This window comes from Centropristis striata, chromosome 18 (assembly GCF_030273125.1).
Source record: "Centropristis striata isolate RG_2023a ecotype Rhode Island chromosome 18, C.striata_1.0, whole genome shotgun sequence".
Taxonomy (NCBI): domain Eukaryota; kingdom Metazoa; phylum Chordata; class Actinopteri; order Perciformes; family Serranidae; genus Centropristis; species Centropristis striata.
In genome coordinates, this window is record NC_081534.1 from 12602064 (window position 1) to 12626083 (window position 24020).

Sequence of the window (24020 nt, forward strand, 5' to 3'; positions counted from 1 at the left end):
GCTGAGAAAAACCTCTATTGTTATTTGACAACTTTAAGCATGCTGTAGTGAAAAGCACAGTTGTTAAATATGGGTAATGAAGTGCTTAGATAACAACATATATTTGTAGATTAGAAGCTGGGGTGAAAAGAGGGGTTTGGGTCCTAATGGAACCTCGCAATAGTTCTTGAAATTAACAACACAACACAATGTACCAAAGACATTTTAAAACATTCATCACACTTTGATCAGTGATAAATATGCAGTCAGTAGCACTAACTACACAAAGTTTAAAGACTGTTAACAAAGACACTTTAAAAAACACATAACTTTTTTCACAGTAATATCGTAAATTTGTTGGATTCAAGTGCACAAAGGTCATTGACTCCACTTTACCCCTAATGTCGGACAAAGATTAAGCATTACAAAACAATCTCTCACTTGTTTACTCTTTCTCAAGTCTTATTTCTGTGTGTGTGTGTGTGTGTGTGTGTGTGTGTGTGTGTGTGTGTGTGTGTGTGTGTGTGTGTGTGTGTGTGTGTGTGTGTGATTAAGCAATAAAGAAACCCAGAGCTAATGGTCTCCAGCATGCCAAACGTGATCATAAAATCCATAATATGCTCTGATTTTTATGAAAATCTAATAATCACACATTCTTACACACAATGCATGACTCCCACATAAAGAGACTTGGAGACAGATTTGAATTGACGTACCTCAACAAAGTCACATGAGAAAGCTGTGCAGGGTCAGGATGCGGGGGCACTAATAACTTGCAGATATCCTCATGTGGCTCCAAGGATGAGCTGGGAAAGAGATGAGCGTTTGATGTTAGATACCTGATATACTGACTGTGGGTTGTCTGCATGAAATGTGTATTTAATGCACTTGCTGTCACAGAAGACTGTGTCCTGCGGGGTCAGTGGAGCAGGAGTAATGTGGCTGTTATAAGCTGTTATAGGCTGCAGGAGCCTGGGAAGCAGCTCAGTCCAGCAGCAGCCAGAACTACAGTGCGCAGCTTTCCAAAACCCAAATCCAAACTTTGACCCGATATTAAACACACCACAAATTTGCTGGCTCAGTTTCGGCCCACATGTTCTGTGTTTCTAGTAATGGGTGGGTGTGTGAAAGTCTGATCTGAAGTTTCATCCAGTTATATGGAAACTGGGAGCAGTTTGTGTCATCTCAGGTTCAAACAGCTCAGTCAAAATGTCCTCACAGTTCACAGTAACACTCTACACCTGAACACAGAACTCATTTCTTACACTTAAAGAGATACTCCCTTTAAAAAAAGAATGAAAAGAATGGACAAAATAGTCCAAACCCCCAATCCCTCGCATGGGACAAGATCCAAAAAGCTGGATCTTACATTGCAGCTTGAAAGCATCTTCTTTAATGTGTCTTTTCCTGGTAAATTTAACATTGTGATGCAGAACCACTTGGTTAGGTTTAGGTTCCAAAACTAAGTGGTTAAGGTTAGGGGAAAAAAAGAACCATAGGGATTTTATTGGTATTTATATAAAACATGTTACCTCACTTCCTGCTTTCCTTCTGTACAGCCTCTAGATGTCGCCCTTATGACCTTATTTTTCGGAAATATAGTTTCAATAGCCTGACATTATCAGACGTCCTTAAATTTGTTGGGCCAGTTTCTTACCATTTCTGATTCATTTCCAAGAAATCTGCTGGAAAACATTTCCTTTATGATTGGCGAAGACATGAGAGTGATGCTATCAATCTTCTTGTCTAACCCTCAGCAAGACGCAAATACATGTATATACCCTTATTTCCAACTATTTCTTCACAGAGGTGTGACCAAGATATAAGAAAGAATATTTACAGTTGAAGAAAAAGGACAAATTATTAATGAGACACTGTTTCTCAAACATATCTTTAGAATTTCTGTACTATATTTTATGTCTCTTACTGGCCGACATATACACCATTACAAATACGAAGAAAGTGTGGATACTGAATTGATTAAAAAAACACAGAGAAAAATATGCTTTGAAATTTGAAGAAAACAGCTAAAATCTATTGATGATGATAATTATTGGTTTAGAGCAGTTTGTTGGCACCCCATGTTAAATGACACAGCTGTAATCTCGCCTGTGAAGTATTACTAGTTTACACAACACGCCCTTCTCCGGATCAAAATATTTATCCGGTGTTAATCCAAAACCTCTGTTTGTGTGTAGGTGTGCAGCCCACTGAACTCACTGCCCTCAATGCATTCTTGGTATTGTTGTCGCCTGTGCTTTTGTATACCACAGACACTATTATTTAGTCACTTCACTCCCTCAGTATTCACTTAATTCTGCACTCCCAGGCCACTGAACTTAAGAAAGAGCCCCAGTGTTTGTGTGTGTGTGCATGTATGTGTGTGTATCAAATAGGAATTAAACCCATTTGGAGTTCCGAGGTTTTGAGGTCAGGTTTCCTTCATGTCACCACCAAGATCGATGGATGTGACCTCTGACTGCTCCAATTTGTATATAAACATAGCAGCGGCCAATCACAGCATCGCGTGGGATGGTGCCAGCCAATGAGAGCTTTTGGCAGCATCGTGCTCTGTGGCACTCCCATCTTTTGTCCGTCAGGATTAGTGCCGTGGCAACGCTGGTCGCCTGGGAGGTGAGTTTCCCAGAGCAGCGGGACCAGGAGAGAAACAGGCCGCTTCACTCCGAGCATTACTTCCTTCCCGGCCAATTGGGAGACAGAGCAGGAGTGGTGTGTCTGTGTGGGTCACTCTGTGGCTTCCAACTCCAAAACTTCCACCTAGACTGCCAACTCTAATGAGGTGACATCCTGAGCCACAAGCTCAAAGTGTGTTTGTCTGTGTGAGTGAGTGGGCGGGTTGGTGAGGGGCTGTCCTTGTGTGTTCTCTTCTGTGTGGGGTACTCTGTAGAGAAGTCACCCCACTCTCCCTCCCTTTTCTGTTGGTGGACTACATTAGCCAGAAGGGCGGAGGGCCAGACAGCTGAAATCACCGCTGCTGATGAAGCATGTGACTCCAGACCGAGGCCCTTTTGTTTGGACAATTTCAGCCAACACACAGAGCCCTGGAAATGCACTGTGGCATGGGAAAAGGCTAGCATGGGAATGAATGGACATTAGGAATTATTAAAACCTGATTGTGTGTTTTTTCCTGAGAAAAATAGCCTCTAATGGGTTCTCAAAGTTCCAATTTTCAGGAAATCTCACCCCATTTTTGATGCTATTTATGGCTGGTGCTCTTCCTGCAATAGGCATTCAGTGCATTTGCATTCTGTAATTACATCCTCAGACAGTAGTTTTCATTGTTAGTGGCGGACTCCGCCATTTCCATGTTGAATTGAAATTGCCTTGACACGCCCGAGAGATTCACAAAAAACAATGGATGCTTCACATCACTTTGGCTGCTTGGATCCAACAGCAGCAGGAAATGTTGGATTTGCATTAGCTGTAACTTTACACAGCTCTGATACAGTGTAGGAGTTAACAGTAAAGTGGAGCTGACATCAGGGAGATACAATTACAAACAGTAATACTGGATAAAATGCTTGCTTCATTTCCTTTGAATGATCCGTGCATGTGAGGGTTATATGAATGGCAGACCCCGCCACTTATAATGAAAACAACTACTCTAAAAGAAGATAATTACTAATAAAATTGCATAAATAGAGTCAAAAGCCTGAAAAGTATTTGTGCATGCACCCTGTGATTCAGAAAGTTTTTCCATAATCCTGCTGACAAAGAGAGAAACAAACAAACAAACCAAACTGAAAAACATAACCCCTCTGGTAAAAGGGAGGTAAAAACTCATGCAGCATGAATAAGAACCATGCCATATTTTGTATTGTGTTGTTTGAATCTGTTTTCTTGCATCTAAATCAAATTACAAACTCAGAAACCCAGAGACGAATTAATACAGTGGAAGTGGAGATTGTCACGCAAGGTGAGGGACCAAAATAGGTTCACCAACTACAAGATTAACCCAACACTGGCAGACTGTCCAAAATCATTTGCTGGACAGTAGCCAATGATGTTTTTGTAATTGTAACCTAGGCCAGCTTCACACTGCGTATACTGGCTGAGGCTGCTGGACCAGAGCCAGGATAAACCAAACAACCGATGTCCGTTTAGTGTCTTTTAAATAGGATTTTCTCCAAACTGCTGCTCGCAGTAACCAGTGCGATTTCAGCACTGCTCAGTCTGACTGTATATAGGCCGCTCTGTGTACCGACTTCAGGAAGTTACATCACCAGTATGAGCTTAAATAAGAAGCGATCGGCTGCAAATTAATGACAATATATGCTGAAAATTGTGAATGAAAGGAGCTTTTTTACACCGTGGAAAACAGAAAATGAATGAAATAATGACATTTTTATGAAAGATGATTGAGCAGAAAGAAAATTTCATCTGAACTGATTGGCAAATACACATCAAAACAATAGCAAATATTAAACAAATTCAAACACACTGACTACTGATCTCCTTCCTGCTCTTCCATGCTTGACTATGTTTCAGCTATTTCAACTGTAGCAAATTCACCTCTACAGCCTCTTAAACAGACACACACACTGTTTCTGTTCTCTCATTTTCCGGCTCTAAATCCTATTCATGAAACTGCAGTAAGCCTTAAGGAGGCAGCCTAAAGGAAGGCAGCCTGCCGTGCGATGTGACTTCATATCATGAGGCAATAAGTTACGTTGAATTATAAAGACGGGAGTCATTAACAGATGTACCACTACAATATCTTGTTACTTACTCTGAATACAAACACTGCTCATTCTATTCCAAAATATAGAGACACACATAGGACATGCACCCTAAGATGATTTCCAAGCACTATTCATTACTATTCCCATGAGCCATACTGTCACACTAGATGGATCTCAGCATGCATCCTGCCAGCTGTGCAAAGAGCTTAACTGATTCTGTCTTCCAGACACTGCGGTTGAAACTGCCAGGCATAAAACTGCCAGACTTTTTAGTCCTCTCTTTCCTTTCCATGCTTCCCCATCTTTGGACTTCATGGGTGAAAGGCAGAGTGGGCTTGAAGCCTGCATGCAGACCCCACAAAAAACCTCCAGGAAACCTCACATGCTTTAAAATGTGACTTTCTAGCTGGAAGAAAGAGGAAAGTCACAGGAAATTATAATGACTATGATTTGGAAAATCCATTTTAAGAGGCATGTGACGTAGTATGTTAAGTGTTTCATTTTTTAAATATAATCTACTTTTATCACAGTTGGACATTTATGATGGCTGCATCCCTTTTCCCCTGCTTTTATGCAACTGTTACATATCCTGACTGTCCTGGTTTACTAGGACAACTAAATTGAATCACTTGTTTTCAAAAGATATGTCTAATATATATTATATTATTTTATTATATAACTATTATAACTATAATAAAAAGAACTATTTCTTCAATATTACTCTCTGCGTGACCAATGTATGTACCTCTTTTTCTTTTTTTATTATTATTATTTATTTTATTTTTTACTACTATTTCTCCTGATTAGTTCTTCGTTTCGTGACATTTGTTTCTTGTAATCCCCTTTTGTCTGACCTCATGATTGTAATGTTCCTTAATTGTCAATAAAGACCAAAAAAAAAAAAAAAGCAAAGCAAGCAAACAAGCAAACACACCCAAAATGTCACTTTAACAATTTCGTTTTGTTTCTGTTTTAACTGTGATATTTACACACTTAACACTTGGAAAACTAAGAAAGCCTATTTCCACCACTGTGACAGGAAAAATAATCTGTAAATCGCTATAATGAAAAACCTTCTCGTAATTATGATATAGGCTACTCACAATTTCGATTTACTATCTCATAATTACGACTTATTACGTCATAATATCGACGTAGCAAGTCATTATGACGACTTATTGTTTAATAATGTCGACTTACTTTATCATAATTATGAGATACAGAATAGTTTTTTCTTCACACTGGCGGAAATGTGAGTCCATACTCACGGAAAATGGAAAACGGACGCGTTCCTATGACAACCAGCTCAACAAGGTGTGTTGCCATTAGCAACCAAACTATCGTTCGGGTCTGAGGGCTTCTGTTAGCCGTTAGCTCGTAGCAAGTAGTTTAAAACACAAGATAACGTGAGGATAATTAAGATATTAAGTCGGGTATTACATAAACAATGGACTCAAATACGCTATACTATTCTTTAGAACTCGTAGCCGGCAGTGGAAACACTTTAACTGTTGAGCAAAGAACCGCTCTGCAGACTTCCTTAGTGATCCTGAAGAAAAACTACAAGTTCCATCGAGTCTTGTTTTGGGGCAAAATACTGGGACTTAAGGAGGACTATTTTATCGCTCAGGGGAGAGGAGAAGATGAGATGCAGGATAAAAAGAATCTGTATAGGTAAGAGCGACGAGTTTTTATGTTTAATTGTAGCTAAAACTAGGCTACTCTACAGTGTGAATTACATTCACCGGTCACTACATGAGCTACACTGAAAAAAACTTCTACTTGGCCCTCTAATTATTATTTCAATCATCTATATAAATTCTACAACGAAATACGAATTCAGTGCTTTTACTTTAAAATAGCAGTTTTCATGTACTGCATTACTTAGTGATTGTTTGTTATTATGTGTCCTCAGTTGTGTATGTAAATTGAATCATTAACTCCAAGTAATATTCACTAAACCAGTTCATTGGCTTAATTAGTTGATATTTCCAAGTAAAATGTAATTGAGGGACATCAGTGAATCTGCAATTTACTTGTGTATTTTCCATATAAAAGCCAAGTGGTTATATTAAATAAATATTACTTTGAAACAGCCTGAGTAAAGATTACAAACACTTTCTTTGTGGAAAAACTTGCCTAGCTAACATGCCACGTTCAAAGTCACATTTAATCACATTTCTTCTGATGCTTAAATTTCAATTCTGATTCTCACTTTGAACTACAGCAGCAACACTTGATCATGTCTACATGCCTGAATGCATTGAGTTGCTGCCATGTGATAAGCTGATTAGATATTTGCATTCACAAGTCTTTGCACAGGTCTACTTAATAAAGTGACCAGTGTGTCTAACTTCACCTATTGTGTGCCCTTTGGTCTGTTGTCTCCAGCTTCAACTGCATGGACTGGTTCCTGGTCCCCCCTGCAACAGACTCTATGATCGAGGAAGTGTCCAAAGCTGCCAAGGGTCGCTTCATTGGGGACCCCTCTTACGTGTATGCGCAACTTCAGATCCGCAGGCAAGGAGAGGGGGATGATGCTGTAGAAGAAGAGGTAGAGGTAAGTGTGATCAATACTGTGCAGCTGTAAATAAAACAGAGTGTAACCACTGAGCTGTTAGATTAAACTCAAGACCAAGTGTTATTATATATTTCAGAAGAACTGCAAACAAACAAGATTAGGATTAAATTATCCTGTAGGTAGTTTATAAATATAAATCTATCCAACTACTGTTATGCAAAGAAAAATACTTTGGCCCAGCATCATGCTGCACAATTAAAGCTAAAGCCAAAACAAAGGTGGATGTGGGACCAAAATTAAATTTACATTAAAAAAAAGGCAGACAAGATAAAACCACAGAAGAAACAATGTCCTACCTTTGCCAACAGATATATTTAGGCACACAATATCTCAGGTCAGCTATCTCTGTAACAAACAGGTGTTCTTCCTCATGAAGAATTAATGCAAGAGAATTTAATTTCAAAGCTGCAGTTTCTCAGTGATTTATTTTTTCTGGCTGATATCAACACTATCTGTACAGTCATGAAATTCCAGCTCTGTGATGTTCTTGGTTTCAGTTCAAAGTGAATGAAGAGAGCAGGCTGGCAGTGACAGTGCATCAGATCGATGAGGAAGTGTCTGTGGTACCACGCGGCGCCTTCATCAAGAGCCCACATGGCCTCGTCCAGATCAACCGCAGCTTTGCTGGTAATTATATATCAGCCTGCCACGTGGTGTGTCTGTGTCTCATTGTGGAGCGTTAACATTTGCTGCTGCATGTGAACAGCCCTGAGGTGTTTCATAAAATTTGGTAGTTTTGGACAGATATGATAAACAACAGGAACTATTTAGTAACTATTTCATAACACATTACAATTATTTGGTTGACTTGCCAGTCCTGTTTTGTGAATCATAAATACACGTGCAAAAATGTGAATGTCTATGTATATTTTGACATCATCTCACTGTAAAATTGCATCATCATTGCTTCGATTTGGTTTGAATGACTTGCCGATGTGCACCGCTCCTCAGGTCTGTCTCACTCAGAAGCAGGGAAGCTTGACAACTTCCTTCACTTCAGCAAAGCAAATAATCTGAAGAAAAAATCCATCCTGGTAATGGGTGATTTGAATCCAGCGGTGGACTTCCTTGATGTACTGAGTGATGACATTCCTGAAGGTGAGACCACAGAGTTTATTGCGCAATATAACATGTCTTTTCATAACATACAAACAAATCACATCACATCTAGTGAGCATATGAGTGAAGTCTGAGTGAGGCCTTTACAATGCCAGCGGTACAACATAAGGTGTTTCCCAACTGCTGTGCTACATCAGAACTAAATGATGTGTGATTTTAACCCACTGTGGTGATTCAACTGACTGGAAGTCAAAAGGGGTTTCTTCCAAGTAGCAACCGAGTCATTTTAACAGTAAAACGGTTGGTTAAACAAGGCTTAACTAACAAAATAAACCCATAAAACATCTGATTCTAACCTACCTGCCACGATGGAATAGATTTTTCTGGGAATAAGTTGGAAGAACTGGTGCATACGGTGGTCTGATAACCAGATGGATACAGTTGGATGAGACGGTTCTTAATTCTGAGTTCATGGCCCACCTACTGAGTCTGGCTTCAAGCTCTTCATTGGAAAATTATATATCATTATGCTATCATCATAAAAACCATGACAGAAGCCAGGGCATGTGAAGAGGACCACCAGAAACCAAACTGATGTTAAATGATAAATGGGATTGCACACATGTAGGAAATCAAACTAAAATAATGCAATAACAAGTTATATTATCAGCGTATTTGCTAATTTATGACGAATTACTACTGAGAATTTGCACAAAGAGCACAGTGTGTAATTCTTTTCACCAATTCAGTGCAGTATGAGAATGAACTTGTCGAGACTTGCTGTCTTGAGACGCGTAATTCCCCTGTATTCTGTATTCCCTTTATTTTTTGTGTAGTTGAAAGTGTGAAATAATAGTGATGATCTTTCAGGCTTTTGTATTCAAATCCTTACGGGAAGCTCAGACATTTTGGCTGCTGAACAGTACTACATATGTTGGAAATAATCAAACCCAGGAGGAACAGAATAAGCAAACATGAATACTTTGGGAAAAAAAGGGAATATAGTCATCCCTAGCACATTTTGAGGTTATTGGCTTCACTGAATGTACTCCTGAATGTTGATAAAGTGGACGTATATGTGTATGTATGTGTGCGAAAGAAAAAAAAATTTAACAGCCAAACATGTAACAGATGTCTGATTTAAGAGGTTTTCCACATGTGTATATGTTTGCGTGTGTTCTTTGAGTTGATACGGATGTCAGCAGTGTCATCACCGCAGCAGACATTACACAGCTGTCTCAATGCCACACTCGCTGCAGCCGTCTTTACAGCAGATCGCATGCTTTTGCTGAAAAGGAGAATGAGTTAACATTATTTAAACAGGACCGTGGGGAAATGTGTTTTGATGTATATCCACTAAAAGACAGGTGCTTTCCTCAGAGACACTGAGTTGGGCTCTCGCTGCTTTCTACAGTGCTGCAAACTGTTCCCAGCTCCTGATTTACAGTTTAGGTTTCTCATCTTACAGCAGTTTAGCTTCAACCTGAAAATCTTTTTACTTCTAGCTGAGTCATACTTTGCCGGATAAATTCAAAGACAATAAAGAAAGTGATAAAACAGCTGTAATTTATCGTAATTATTTCCCTTTTGTGTAAAAGCACAAATCAAAGGGCTTTTATGTTTACATAGTAGCAGATCCAGCTCTTGTTCTCAATTCCCAGGGTCTTGGGTTCATCCTGGTCACACCCAAACATATTGAGAAACAGGTTAGACTGTAGATATCAAAAGCACAAAGGGTTGATTTATTAGAGTATCCTCTGGTGGCCTTTAGCATGCGAAGAGTATAATCTTCTTGGACTGACTTACAAAGATTCCCGAAGTCTCTATATTTATTCCACTTAACATGATGTGATCCAAACTCACAAAACAGGAATTTTAAAAGATGTTTGTGTTTTGCACAGACTTTTTACACATCGGCGTCATGATGTATCTTGGCATCCTTCCCATCAGTTTCAATCAGTAATTACTGCAATTACATCAGTCTATTTATTTTGGGTTCTTTAACCTGTAGGAGTTGGATAGTGGCAGTCATCCAGAGAAGGCGGTGAATTTTATTGAGCCGTGACACCTCCGGGCAATATTATGAAAGCAGACACAACAGAAATTGGTTTATAATGGATTCCCACAACAGGTGAAAAGCAGCAATGAAGGAAAGAAACGGTGGCGTTATTCGAGCGCATCTTGTGGGCGCAATCTAAATAAACTCAAAGGTGATCCCACTGGGCGAGTAATGCAGGGCAAAAAATCACTTTGTGTCTGGTGTGAACACACTCTTTACAGCAAATCTTCTTTGTTTGTGTGTAGGATCATGGAGTCTTCAGTTTGAACGTGCCAGCACAGTGTGCGTGCTTCGCAGCCTGTTGTGGCTTGGCCTGACCTTCTACCACATGCCAATGACGCCACAGCATGGATACATCTATATCGGCGATGGGAGCAAGAATCTGGACCTTCCCTTCATGCTATAGAAGAGGCATCTTACATCTGTTTCAAGCTAAGAATTCTTTATGTTTCTCAGATGTTTGTTCACATCATTTCTCAAAATGTATTCTATGTAACATGTTCCAGGACTTTTTGTTGGTCTTATCTTGACACAAATAAACTAAAGACGTACAGTCGTGCAGTTTTGTCTCCAAGCTTTTTGTTCCATTCAGTTCTCATGTACAAAAGCCATTACAGTAAACACATGTTGAGAGGCAGAGTAAACACACACATTTTATTTGCACATCTGTGTTGCCTTGAGTATACACAGTCAGCATACCACCTACTTTGAAACTGTGACACTGACCCAGTTGTTGCGCACATTAAGTTGTCAGCGAATTCACTTCAAGGGCTTTTTGAAAACCAGCAGAGACAGAATAGATGGTTCTGGGTGGGGCCTCGTTAAAAGAGTGACGCAGCTTGATAAACAAAAAGTAGAATAAACACACATGGATGAAGCTTTTAGGCCTTTTCCCAGGGCAGTATGACTAAAGTTGATCCACCTGAAAGTGTATCATCGCATAAAAAAGGGCCCACCCACTTTGTCCAGTTGCTACATTGATTCGTCAGGCTTTCTGTCCTTCAGTGTTTTGTGTAAAGGGGCTTCAAACTGTAACGCACATTGTCCTTGAGCGCTGGGTTGCCAACATCCATTCGCTTCTTACACCACTTTTGTCCTTTTTTATATATGGGTTTCACCGAGTCAATGGACCAGCGAGTCAGGTATCTGTACAACAGAAAATCATTGCTAGGATCAGTTGCACTGGGACTGTGGTACTGGCAATCAATAGATAATGGTGACAAACACACATATAAATAGACACGTGTGTATACATTACCTGTTGAGTTGTTGCTTGGGCCTCTTTGGGACATGGCCTTCTGGAAGTTTGGGTCTGTGGTCAGGGAGCAGACCTTCCACATAGGGAAAAACCAAAGTCACATTGCTGCACTTAATTTGAATGACTAAAAAAAACAGGCAATCATTACTAGAGCAAACCCAAAAAAGGTAAAACAGATAGAATTAGCTGGATTCTTTTGATGCTCCGTATTAAGATTCATCACAGTCTCTGTGTCCTGGACACACGGAAGAATCACTAAAAGGTTGCCAAAATTTGGTTTAAGTACTTGATCTGCTGTAAATGTTTGGTTTAGAGATGAACTGATATCGTTTTACCATGTTGAAAATGTCATTTCACTACTTAAGGCTGTATAGGCCTTTATTTGCTTATCAACAAAAATAAACCGTTTTTGAAATTTGCAGAAATCTTTCAATCATTTTAAATATGTAACTTAACAATAACAAAGAACAGAGAAGCCTGAATGAAAACACAGAGGGAGTGTGATTTCCTTCTCTTGACTCCATTATTCCACTGTATCTTAAAATACTAAGAAGTTGTTTACTGTCGAAGATTTAAATAAATAAACAAGGGCCCAGGCAGTGACACTGACCTGCTCTGTGAGCCATCTGAACACAGATGGCAATCTTGCGATGTTCCTCCAAACAGAGACCAGTGATTCTCCTGGGCAGCATCCCTCCATTTGAATTAATAAACTGACTGAGCAACAGGACATCCTGGAGGCGGTGCAACAATAAAGCAAGTAGGAGAAGCAGACACGATTAACAGCTGATACACTTCCCATATTGTCTGAGATAATTTGGTCATTACATGCCTGTGGGCGTATTTACCGTGTAGTTGTATTTGTGCTGCAGGTTCCATCTGTAGATAGGACACAAGGCTGCAGGATTCGGAGGCTGTGGTCCTGCTGGAACGTCCAGTATATCTCCCTCAATCTAACAGGCAGTTATTGTATTGATACGTTAGGATAGGTTCCTCATTAGGTTGAATGAATATTTACATATGTACAGTTGTATTCCCTGTATCCCACAATCCTGTCTAACTATTCGTAGTAAAGCAAGGTCAAAGGAGTCGCCTTAGTTGCATCTCTTCACGTCTGACAGAGCCTCTCCTTTGTTAAACAAGGTGAAACTTATGCTCTGTGTTGCAATGATGTAATCTGGACCCTAACAGGACACTTGTGAAATGTCAATGCTGGGTAAAATTGCACCAAACTTGGATATAAGATTATTGCAAGTATATTTCTACATAATGGAAGGCCCTGCTATATATATTTTAAATTAAGAATAAAATGAAAATCAAAAACAACTGCATATTAATTTCTTTATTTCATAATGGCTCTAGTGCCCTGAAACAGCTTGGTGTTCAGAGGGTTGATTTGTTTCTATAGTAAATAGTCTGATGTAATATAGTACAAGTCAAAGCAATCAGGAATTTGAGTTATACATTAAATGTGTACTTCTGCATTCACATGATTTTCTCCTGTTTTAAACATTAAACCACCATGTGTATCACAAATAAAAATGGTTAAGAGCTATACAACAACCAAACATAATCAGTTTCAAATTACAGCCTGGTTTTACTTACTGTTGTTGTTTTACCCTCCTGTTTCACCACCACTGTAAAACAGAGATTAAATGATGTTAAGCCTTTGATCACAAATAATACAAAAATTGTTCTTTACAAATCTTTCAAAAAGACACTTTAAGCAATAACGGCACCAAATAAAATCATTAGTTACAGTTACTCTGACTGCCATTATATGAGTCTTGAACTAAATCACCATGAACAACAAATTGTGTTTACATTCAGTAATCACAAAATAATACATGGTTAGGTTACAGTTAGCACTTTTTTAACATCTTAGTTGAGTTATTCAATGTCACATTGAAATTAGGCCTAAGAAATTTCTCTGTGTCAATCAGTCCCATAAGACGTTTTTTCTTTTGCCAAGCACAAATATGAAACAAGATTGGCTTTAGTGGGAAACATGGGATGTGAGTCAGGAGAGGTTCGTTGAAAGATATTTATGGCTCAGTTATGGAATCGGTTACTTGATATGGATGAAAGTATGTTAATGAGGCGAATATTTATTTGGGATAAACAAATAATCGTTTTCTGGAGAAAGTGGATTTTTTAATAGCGAAAAGCTCAATGTTGATCTGTTCAGAGAACCTGTGGGGCAGTGGGCTAACGCTACTAAACCAAAATTGCCTTTTTTTTTAAATGATAAAAGCTGGATATGGAGAGTTATGTTAAATTTAATTTGCCTATAGAGTAGAGTTTTGATGTGCTTTGTTGAGATCTTGCATTTAAGCTTTGACTGTTGAGACTGGACAATATGTTATAAAAACATTTGTTGGACAATATGTTATAAAAACATTTGTTCGATGTGTCATCTACACAATATAGAAAATGTTCTTTTCTTCCTTTCTTTACCATTTCACCACCACTGTAAAAATGTAAGTCAGTAAAACCACTCTAAAACAGAGATTAAATTAAGTTATGAACAGTATAAAGATTTGATAAGTAAAAGAGTATGATGATTATTTTTAGAAAGAAAGATTGATTTTGCAAATATGTCTGTTGCAAAAGTCTGAGATGGATGTTCATATGAAACAGAAAGCCTGGGAGAAAGGGAAAAAAGCCTTATCAAGATAATCTGTAGATATCTAATAGTAAGTTAGTTTTTATGTGAACTGTTAATTTGGGATATGTTTTTGTTTGTTTGTGTTTATTTTCCTTTTCCTTTCCCACGGGCTTTGTATACGCAAGACCGGAAGACGTATTTAAAGTAGTCCTGTCTGGTAATCCCATGTGAGATGAGCCAAATATTTGGCATAACACAGAAATAAAAACAAATACATTAATGAACATATACATGGAAATACTCAGGACATCTACAGTAAGGTGTCGGAGGAATACAACGAGAAAAGGGAACAATCTCTGGTAGGAGATTTGTTTTTTATTTAATATGTGTACTTTAATGCGACTCTTGATCCTTGTTCACAGAGACAGTTTGTGTGTTGACTCTAAATGAAAAGATGTCAGGGGGAGAGCCTGCCTCACTGGACGCATGGCTTCTGGAAAACAGCTATTTAATTTAAAAAAACAACTTTTTTTTTCAATAGAAGATGTTGCCTTTGTGGTGCTTCAGTATTTCCGTAGATGTGTGAGGTACATGCGGGTCTTTATAAAATTAAATAACTGTGCTGAGACGCCTCTAATAACTGTGTCTGTGTCTTGACCTGACGGTAGCATGCTAGCTAACATTAGCTCCCGAGCTAAAAGACTAACATTTGCAGAAATCTCTCACCTTGACGGATTCCTCGGCTCTGAACAGTTAAAGCCGATAACTGGGGAACAATTATCCCCTGTTGAAGCTTCACATTGGCGGCTGTTCCAACTAGTTTCAAGCCCGCTAATGAGGTCCACACAGACCGCAACATACTGCGGGCTGCCATGTTTAATTCCTGACCTTCTTAGGCTCCGTTTCTTCCCGTCTGGTAATATCGCGAGAATGAAAACACCGCCACTCACGGTGAGGTCCTCTTACTACACCGACGGTGATGAAGACTTTCAAAATACAAATTCCAGCAGAAAGTAGGTTACACAAGTAAACACATGAACTTAAATTCCCCCCTTGTTTGTTTTTAATGAATTGGCTTGATAAAAAAAATGCTGCTTGGCCAACAGGAAATTCCATTTCAACAGATAAATATAATTATAGCAATTCTTTACGATCCCTTCTCAAAAGCTTTGCCTCAGATGATAGTGAACCAATCTAGCTTAAATGTCATAAATCTACAACAAACCACAAAACAAATTGCAGCACAATGTCATATAAAATTAAACACTTGGAGCGAAAGCAATGAAGGAATGTTGAAAAGTATATTATCTCAACCCCCACAACCACCTGTTGGACTGTCTGCCTTGCCCTGGAGCCCAGGAAGGAAGGTCATCTCCTTAGCAACGTCCAGGCTTATCGATTTTGTTATTCCAGCGAACTGAGACGAACTGTTTGGTGCTGGACAATGGCGGGTCTCAGGCTTACACACTTGAACTTCCACATACAGATATGCATACAGCAATTTCAGCAATTTCATTGTACTTGTACATGTTACTCTGTGCAATGACAGATAAAGGTTCAGTCATTCATCCAAGACCAGGGAGAACTCCCAGGAAAAGGTGATCATCCGGATCACAGAAAGGGATCAGTGTTAAGCTAAAAATATATTTGTCTGCAGATTTGAACATAACGTGCCAGCGCAGAGGATATCTATCCTGCAGTCTATACAGAACTGCAGCATGTATCTGCAGATACTTTCATCCTTGTGTTGCTTTCACTCAGATACTCAGAGTTCGGAACAAAGATAGGGCTCATGCCTCTATTCACACCACGCTCATCAGATGAAAGTATGAGAGGCACCGAGAGGAGCAGTGTAGAAACATGCCAAGCTTTTGTTGCAGAAACCAGAAGATACAGGCAGATTCTTCATGCCCAGATAAAACGATAAAGAGTCTGATGCCTGATAGTGTTATCATGAGAACACTAGGCCATTGTACAGCCATGTTCTTGTTTGCTATTTTTCACAGTTTATCTCATGGCTTCATCTGTTTCCATAAAAAAAAAAGCATTAAGAAAGCCAAGACAGGCTATATCAATAGATCTGCTTATAGAAGTCCCTTTTTAGATACAGTATAATACATTTATTGTGCAAATGAAAGCTGATAAATAGAATAGACATCATGAGACATAAAGTCTCCGTTTGCAGGATCTCCTACAATTGCAAACATTTATTTTAAAGAATATTACGCCTCTGTTTGGTTTTGGTAAAATTTGGTAAAATATATCCATTTACAAGGGTCCTTTGGTAGAGATGGTGTTTTTTTTTATGTTGTTGCATTTTACATAAAATCAGTCCAAGATGCACAAATGAACAAAATCCATCAGGGAATCACCAGTGTTTTCAACAGAAGTAAAGGCACCTTGTGGAGTTTTTGACCACTACTAGTGCTGTTTTGTTTGTATTATGCACAAGGATGCACTTGAATGAGTATAAGTACACATTCCTGCCAGTGATTTCACAGTACTCCACTGATTGACAGTTTTTGGCTGTAACATGCAAAGACACATAGCAATACATCAACAAACGCTGCGAGACGACTGCAAGCATCTGTGTAAACAATGCTCGATTTTAAGGAGACAGTCCACCCCAAAATAAAAAATACAGATTGTTGGAGAAATCGGCTGTAGAAATGTCTACCATCTCTTGAATATAATGGAACCAGATGCATCCTTGTGTGTGGTGATAGGGTTTGGCGGGTGTGGTTTTGGTAGAAAGAAAATAGTTCTTACATAAAACTGCTCACAAGGAGGTCAGTTAATTATCTTTAGTAACTGGGTCGAGATTTGTGAAAAGAAATATTGTTTTTTGAGGGTTTTTTTTATTTTATTTGAGAGGGCAGAAATCACTATGATATCAAAGATTCAGCATGGTGAACATTGTGTGGCACAGCAATATGTGTAAACACCTTCCCTTCACTGAGATCAACTACATTTGGAAATGTACTGTTGATTGATTGTTTATTTTCTGATATTGCAAAACTTAATAAGGCTAACATGAAATCCACATAAAATAAAGACTCCAACAACTGCAATAACGTAGAGAACTTTGTTGTGACACACAAATACGTTCTTCTTGCTAACGATTTTCACATTCACACATTCGTGGTTGTTTGGTTTAATGGCGGAAAAAATGTCAACAATTTCTCAAATGCCATTTAAACTGTGGAGCCTAAAAGAGCCGCACACTGAGATGCAAATGGATTTCTGTGTTGGTCTCGTCTACGGAGCAGAGTAGATAGATAGAGATTACCGTCACCCTGCCGCCTCAAAGGAAGCATTGTCTCGGTGATCAGGTCCCTTCGTCAAGAACACTTAAGCAGTCACATTCCTTGAGAGAAGCCCAAAAAATGGCATTTAAAGTGTCTGGCCACCTCCTCACAGGCTTTGATATTCAAATGAAACATGGCCCTGTACAAACAGGCGCCTCAGCTGAGGAAGAGGGGGGAGAGTAAATCAGATAGGGTTTCCCTCAGATGAAAAGAGCCCGTCTGACATTTTCACAGCGAGCACTGAGGGACGCTGAAGCAATGTTGGTTTGATGTCATGGTGGGAAGTTATTGCTGTGTGGAAAAGGTTAGAGTTTTCACCCCCGCTTCCTTGGACAAACTGCTAAAACACAGCATGCAACGAGCAGAAGAGCAGTGAAGACGAGTGGGCACGGTCACATCACACAAAAATAAATCCAACCCACCCCGCTGCATTCCCCTTTTATTGTCACACTGGTCAGTTTGTTTTGCCTCTAATGTTTTGGTGAACACAGAAGAGCCCCTGGTGATAGCGTCAGCTGAAGAGTCTAAACACAAAAGACCTCAGAGAGCTTAATAACAGCAACACAGTGAGATCTGAGAATTCAGGGTGGTACTTTAAGTCAAAATCACTGAATTACACTCTCTGACTGCTGTAGCGTGGCTTTCTAATGTTTCTATTTGCTGAGTGTTTCCTGGAGATCAAGATTACTCTCAGCGAGAGTTAAAAGTTTTCGACAGAATGTCTCATTCCCATGCAGATGGAATGTGTGGATTTGCTGCCATCCAAATTGATGGGCACAGTCTGGTATGCAATTAAGGCATAGCTGTCACTAAGAGGCTTTCCTGGGTGATTAACTTGTAAGGGCTGTTGCATCCAAGGAAGTCAACTGAACACAATTAGCCTATTTCAAGGGAGTGAGTTTGGTTTAAGGCCCCCACTAAAATGAGGTGAGAAGAGAGAAGCTTGCCAAAGCAGACAGCTGGAAACAAGAGACAGGTTTCATCTACCAGGGACTGGAGCTCATGGTCTAGAGTCAATGTATCCTCATGAACAGTCATGAAGAAATGATATCTTATTCACAACAGTGTGTATGATATCTTATTGTGATCTTAAAATGCCCATTTTGACTTTTGGTTTAACAGGAGACATAAACTTCAGTCTCCTGGGTCAAAGTCATGTGTTTGTTTGACCCAACCACGTGTCTTTATATTACGTAGCCTTGATTCCTCCTATAATAATTACTACTACCACAACAACAAATGTCAATATAGGTTGTAATAAACTACACCTCCTTGCTCACAGTTAAGCAAGTTTTCTACAAATTACTCTTCATCAACAAGTCCTCCAAACAACAGGTCAATTGTTCCTACCCCCAAATTTGACCTGCAGTAGCGTTTTCAAAATTACAGACCCTACCAATGGCAAGAGATCGACATTTCCTCATACCTACACATAGCAGTCGCAATTTTAAACACTGTTAATGTTGTGAAACAGACGCAATCTTGTTAGGGCAACACAAATACTTGCTTAAAGTTAGGGGGGAAAGTACATGGTTAGGTGAGGCAAAATCGGATAAGCGGTTAAGGATAATGGATGGAGTTTTTGTCTCCCTGGGTCAAAATACTTTGTTTGTTTGACCCATCACCTTCCTTCCTCCACTCATAATTACTACAGCCACTAGAGGTCGCCATTTGACAACAAACAACAACATGTGACATAATAAATTGCGCTTCCTGGCTGACATTTACATGAGTGATCTACACATTAGAGTGCATCACTTTTCGTAGATATAACTATGAACAGTAAATGAGAACAGCCTGCTAACGTAACATTTGGTGCACGTTTATCGCTCTGATGTTGGGTAAAGCTTTCTTACAAGTGACATGAATCCTCATCCATCCAAGTATCAACGAGGCCCCCCTAGCTCTCGTGCTTCTCAGCCCCTCTCACTCACTACCCTTTCAGCACTTATTTGGGCCTACGTGCTAAATGGCACTGGCTTCTTCAACAAACTCGCTGCTCTTTGAAGAGGCTCTTATCCCCGTTTTTTCCTCCGCTTGGCCCTCTAAGAGTGCCAGCCTCTATCCTCTCTCACACAGCCTGCCCGTAAATCCACGTACACACACAAACACACTCTCCCTTGTACTTGCCTTTCTCATATACACACTTTATGGATGACGGGCAGCCCTCAGAGTCAGTACAATTTTCATGCAGGTTGCATTGCCTGCAATACAATACAAACAATAGCTCCTCAGCTTCTGAGTGGTCCTCTTCAAATGTTTGAAAACATTTTGTACCCTTTGCATTTTTTTTCTTCCAGTTGAGTTGTGTTTGTCACTACAAGTGGCTACCAACAAGGAAGTCAATTAAAGCAGGACAATCTGTTGTGGAATTAGTTTCCCTCCATCTATTTTTGATGAAACAATTATGTTTAACCTGTAGGAATAGCAACAAAAAATGTAACCTGAAATTCATTTAAGCTCTGAAAGGTGTTTTAATGTGACACATGGTCATCTCACGCTGTGCTGATTTGTGCAGCACTACCCGGATTAGTTTCCCACCATGGCTGCTTCTGCTCTTAACTTCCTCCTTGTGCATGTTGCCATGACTCCTGCAGCGGCATTCTCACATAGTCCAGATGGTTTCCAGTCAACTGCAGTCTCTTTTACCAAAAGGCTGTCCACAAGTGGTCATGTGACTTATGAGGTGACCATTTGTATTAAAGGAGCTTCCACTTGTCTTTCTTGCTGGAATTACTAAAGTTTGATACCCTGCTGTGTACAAGATATGTATGAATTTTAATTTTGTAGGTTGATCTTTGTAAATTCATAACCAAGCGGAAACCTACAGGTCTGAAAAGTGAAGCCAGTGCCTTAAACCTGCATTCTTTCTAAAGACTGTTTGACCTTGAGTTTTTTTCAGTTCATAAATGTTAATTGTAACATTTTGGTTGTCATAAACTATCTGTTTGTAATAAAACAAACCTTAGGAATCGGCTGTTCATATTAAATTACAGATGGACCTTGCTAACTAAACCAGCTACCCAGTGCTAGTGTTCGCTGATAAAGTAGCATCCTCCAAACCAAGCTCAACCCTTTCATCCAAATATGGTCATTTTTGGTTCCAAAAATCCAAGATGGTGTTGTCACGGTGACTATGGTCTCTTCTTTTCAACAAACTATGATTCAGACGTGATTTAGTTGTTGGCCACTTGTGGGCTGCACAACAAGCTTTAAACACTGACATAAGTCGTTATGGCCTTTAAAGTTGTTAGCGAACACTTGCATGCTCACACATGGAGCAGACATGGAGCAACATTAGCTTTCATTAACAGTCATAAATTTAATTCAAATATTCACTTTACTTGTAGTTTTGTTTAGGTCTCCACCAACTTCTTAGGGAAATATCTGGTTCTTTGGATGTGAATGCTCCACTGTGTTCACCATCTAATCTATGTTAACAATGCTATCTGATGTTTGGTGCTGGGCTGGGTACACTGGGTTCATTAAAGCTAAAAATAAAAAATAAAAGAATAAAAAAAAGCTGCCTGCTGTGACTGAAAACAAGATTTATCAATGCAGTGTGAAAAATCACAAAGTTGTGGGTTTGTACAAGCAAAACAATGTGAAAAGTTGCTTAAAATCTCCTTATAGATTAGGGGAACTGCAGAGCAACCGCTTTAACATGTCAGATCCACCCTCTTGTCTAAATATGGTCACTTTTGGTTTCAAAAAACTAAGGTGGCAACAACCAAAATGCAAAACTTGATGGTTCAAAACGGTTATCTTCAAACCAATGGATAATGCCCCTTCTTATATACAGTCTATGGTCAAAATTTCAATAAGAGCAGCTTGAAGACACTAATATTTTCTAGCATTTATGTGCAAAAGGCCTGTTCTGACATGACAGTTTGACCCAACACAGACAATTTCTGCTGCCATAAAAACATTTTTTATTTGTGAGATTTTGTTGACTTCTCCAACTCACGTCACTCTGGTCTGCTACTTATTTTCCATTTGCGCATTTCATCACAGTCATCCTAATCTCGTGGGGCCTCAATGTGCCATTCTTTCTCTTTTTGTATGCGTAAGAAATTCACATCAAACTCCATTGAGAAATCTGTCAGTTTACTTGAATGTGCTATCTACGTCACACAACTTGACAAACTTATTTCAACAACATGTGAACTGGTCTACCTGCACTGCTTACAATCTTTACAAACCACACAGTACTTAATTGGGTTTGTGGCATGTTTTAAAGTTTATATTTTTATATGTAGTTCACCAGTGGATAGTAACACTTTGGTTGTCAAAAGGTAATAAGTTGTGTGAGGCAATCTTTAACATATGGTGAGACATATCTGGCTGCTCCACACCCCTCTTTTATGTGAACCACACTGGTCTAGTAAAGGAACTTGGTGCTACACAAGGTCACTTCAGCATTTTCTTCACCCTCATTATCCTGTCTCCTTTTCTCTGACTTAAAGTGGGTGAATGTATTGAATAGTATAGAATGCACAGAATTGTAGACAGGTGGAGCCCAGCAGGGGGCAGTGGTGATTGTCAGGTGCAGCTTCGCTCGACTGACACTGTTTGACTGCCGCTCGCCCTGCAGGAGCAGCCAGTCAGTCAGTCAGTCGGTGAGACCTTGAGGATTAAATAATAAAACACATTCAACTGGATGTTATCAAGGACACTAGACACAGTTTTCATGACTTATCAGCCAAGCAGGTTCAGTTATTACAACAAACAGGGCATTTGAGGTCCCAGTCACATGTATAAACCTTGAAATAAACTCATCCTGCTGCACAAAGTTAGGAGGACCATTATTAATGAAGGAATTAAATGTCCCAATCTACAAGCAGAATAACAGCTGAGACAGTTAATGACTTTTCCGTCAAAGCAATGTGTTTTCAAACCCACAAAACCCCCTCTTCCACCACTGAGACATGTTATGTGGGCTCCCTGATGGGGAACATGATCTTTGTCCCTTGTTCTCTTCCTTTCCCAGTTGGGGGTCATTCATGGAAACAACTTGAGACCGTCTTTTTTTCTTATTTTTACTACCCTCTTTTTTGTTGTATTTTTAACACCATGTCCAATACATCTTATCCCCTGAATGAGGATGTAAAAACCGTACTTTGTGTGTGTGTGTGTGTGTGTGTGTGTGTGTGTGTGTGTGTGTGTGTCCAGTCTGCCTTTACCACGGTGAGAAGTAGTAGTACAGTGAACGGCAATCAGTCAAGAGTTTCTCAAGTCTTTATGCATCAGGCTTAATTAGGAGACTTTTTCTCAACACAAAGAGACATGATTCAACAAAAGAGTGGACGCTGAAAAGAAGCAAACCTGAAGTCCTTCCATCTCCCATTCACTCGTATGTATAAGGACTGGGCAGTCAAACACAAGGCAAACTCTCCAGTAAAATTCCATGGCTGGCAAACACAGGACTGAGAACAGTCAGAGAGGAAGAGCTGCTTTTTCCAAGAGCTGCTTTGTCATCAAGAGGAAGCGTACTTACATGTTCAATTCTTTCCATTCACACCAAATTATAACATTTAAAGGAAAAGGAAAACTACATGTCTTATGCTCATAACCTGGTGAGTTATAAATTAGATTACTTCCCTTTACTGACTGATTCTTATTTTAAAGTAGGAGTGTGTAACTTTTGCAGACATTGAGGCAGCAAGTACGATTAAAAAGATAACTTTTTCCAAACTCCAAATATCATAGATAAATCATCATTAGACGACCTGACGTAGCATGTGGAACCATTGACGTAAAAAAAAAGAAGAGAGAAGTGGATAGAGGAACAGCGCTGGGCCTTTGACACAGTGACCACACCGTGTAATTCCAACTTCCAGATCTGTCATGTGATCGCAGATGTATCATAGACTTACTTTGTTAAAGAGACATCAATTTCACACTATAAGCACTCAAAAGGTCCTTATTCAAATCATTATATCATAAAAGTTCACTAAGGCATTGATAGCTGTAGGCCTATGTGAATTACATTCCTTCCTCTGTTATGTGAATGAACTTGCGGTTGAGAGGCGGGGCTACAGGAAATACTAGTGCACATGATCTATGGGTCCCACGGATGTGGAAAATCTGGGAAATTTTATACAAGGAAGTTTTGGGCAGTTTTTTGGTTTCATGTGCCATTGAAAAACATTCATTGTAATTAACACCTCCAAAGTTGTATCTAGTTATCCCTCTATTTCTATGAATGGAACAGGGAGACACTTGATTGACTGCTTCAAACTGCCAGGCGAGCATCACATGACAGGGTTAACCAAAATCAGCATTACTGCTATTTAGCTAATCTCCTAGCATGTTTACTGCTGGTTGACCACACAAGTTATTATTACAAAGTTATCATGAAGGTCAACCTGCTGGTTTTAAGACATTCTATGAGTTTTTAAGTGGCCTACATATTTAAGTAAAATAGCTGAAATGTTGTTTTTAAATGTATCTGGGTTTCCCCCA

The 24020-nt window shown here is 39.4% G+C and overlaps 2 protein-coding genes across 2 annotated transcripts; one reads left to right on the forward strand and one right to left on the reverse strand.

Moving 5' to 3' along the window:
- Positions 1-5957: 5957 nt before the first annotated feature.
- On the forward strand, positions 5958-10942 carry rsph9 (radial spoke head component 9). Its single transcript, XM_059357191.1, has 5 exons — positions 5958-6356; positions 7074-7242; positions 7761-7890; positions 8215-8361; positions 10627-10942. Exons 1-5 carry the CDS (start codon positions 6130-6132, stop codon positions 10785-10787), a joined length of 834 nt encoding a protein of 277 aa, XP_059213174.1. The 5' UTR covers positions 5958-6129; the 3' UTR covers positions 10788-10942.
- Positions 10943-11021: 79 nt separating this feature from the next.
- mrps18a (mitochondrial ribosomal protein S18A) lies at positions 11022-15163 on the reverse strand. The gene is made up of 6 exons (XM_059357192.1): positions 14974-15163; positions 13245-13276; positions 12488-12592; positions 12250-12373; positions 11640-11712; positions 11022-11527 (listed from the first exon to the last, which is right to left on the reverse strand). The coding sequence occupies exons 1-6, from the start codon at positions 15119-15121 to the stop codon at positions 11383-11385; spliced, it is 627 nt and encodes a 208-aa protein (XP_059213175.1). The 5' UTR covers positions 15122-15163; the 3' UTR covers positions 11022-11382.
- Between the last annotated feature and the right edge of the window lie 8857 nt (positions 15164-24020).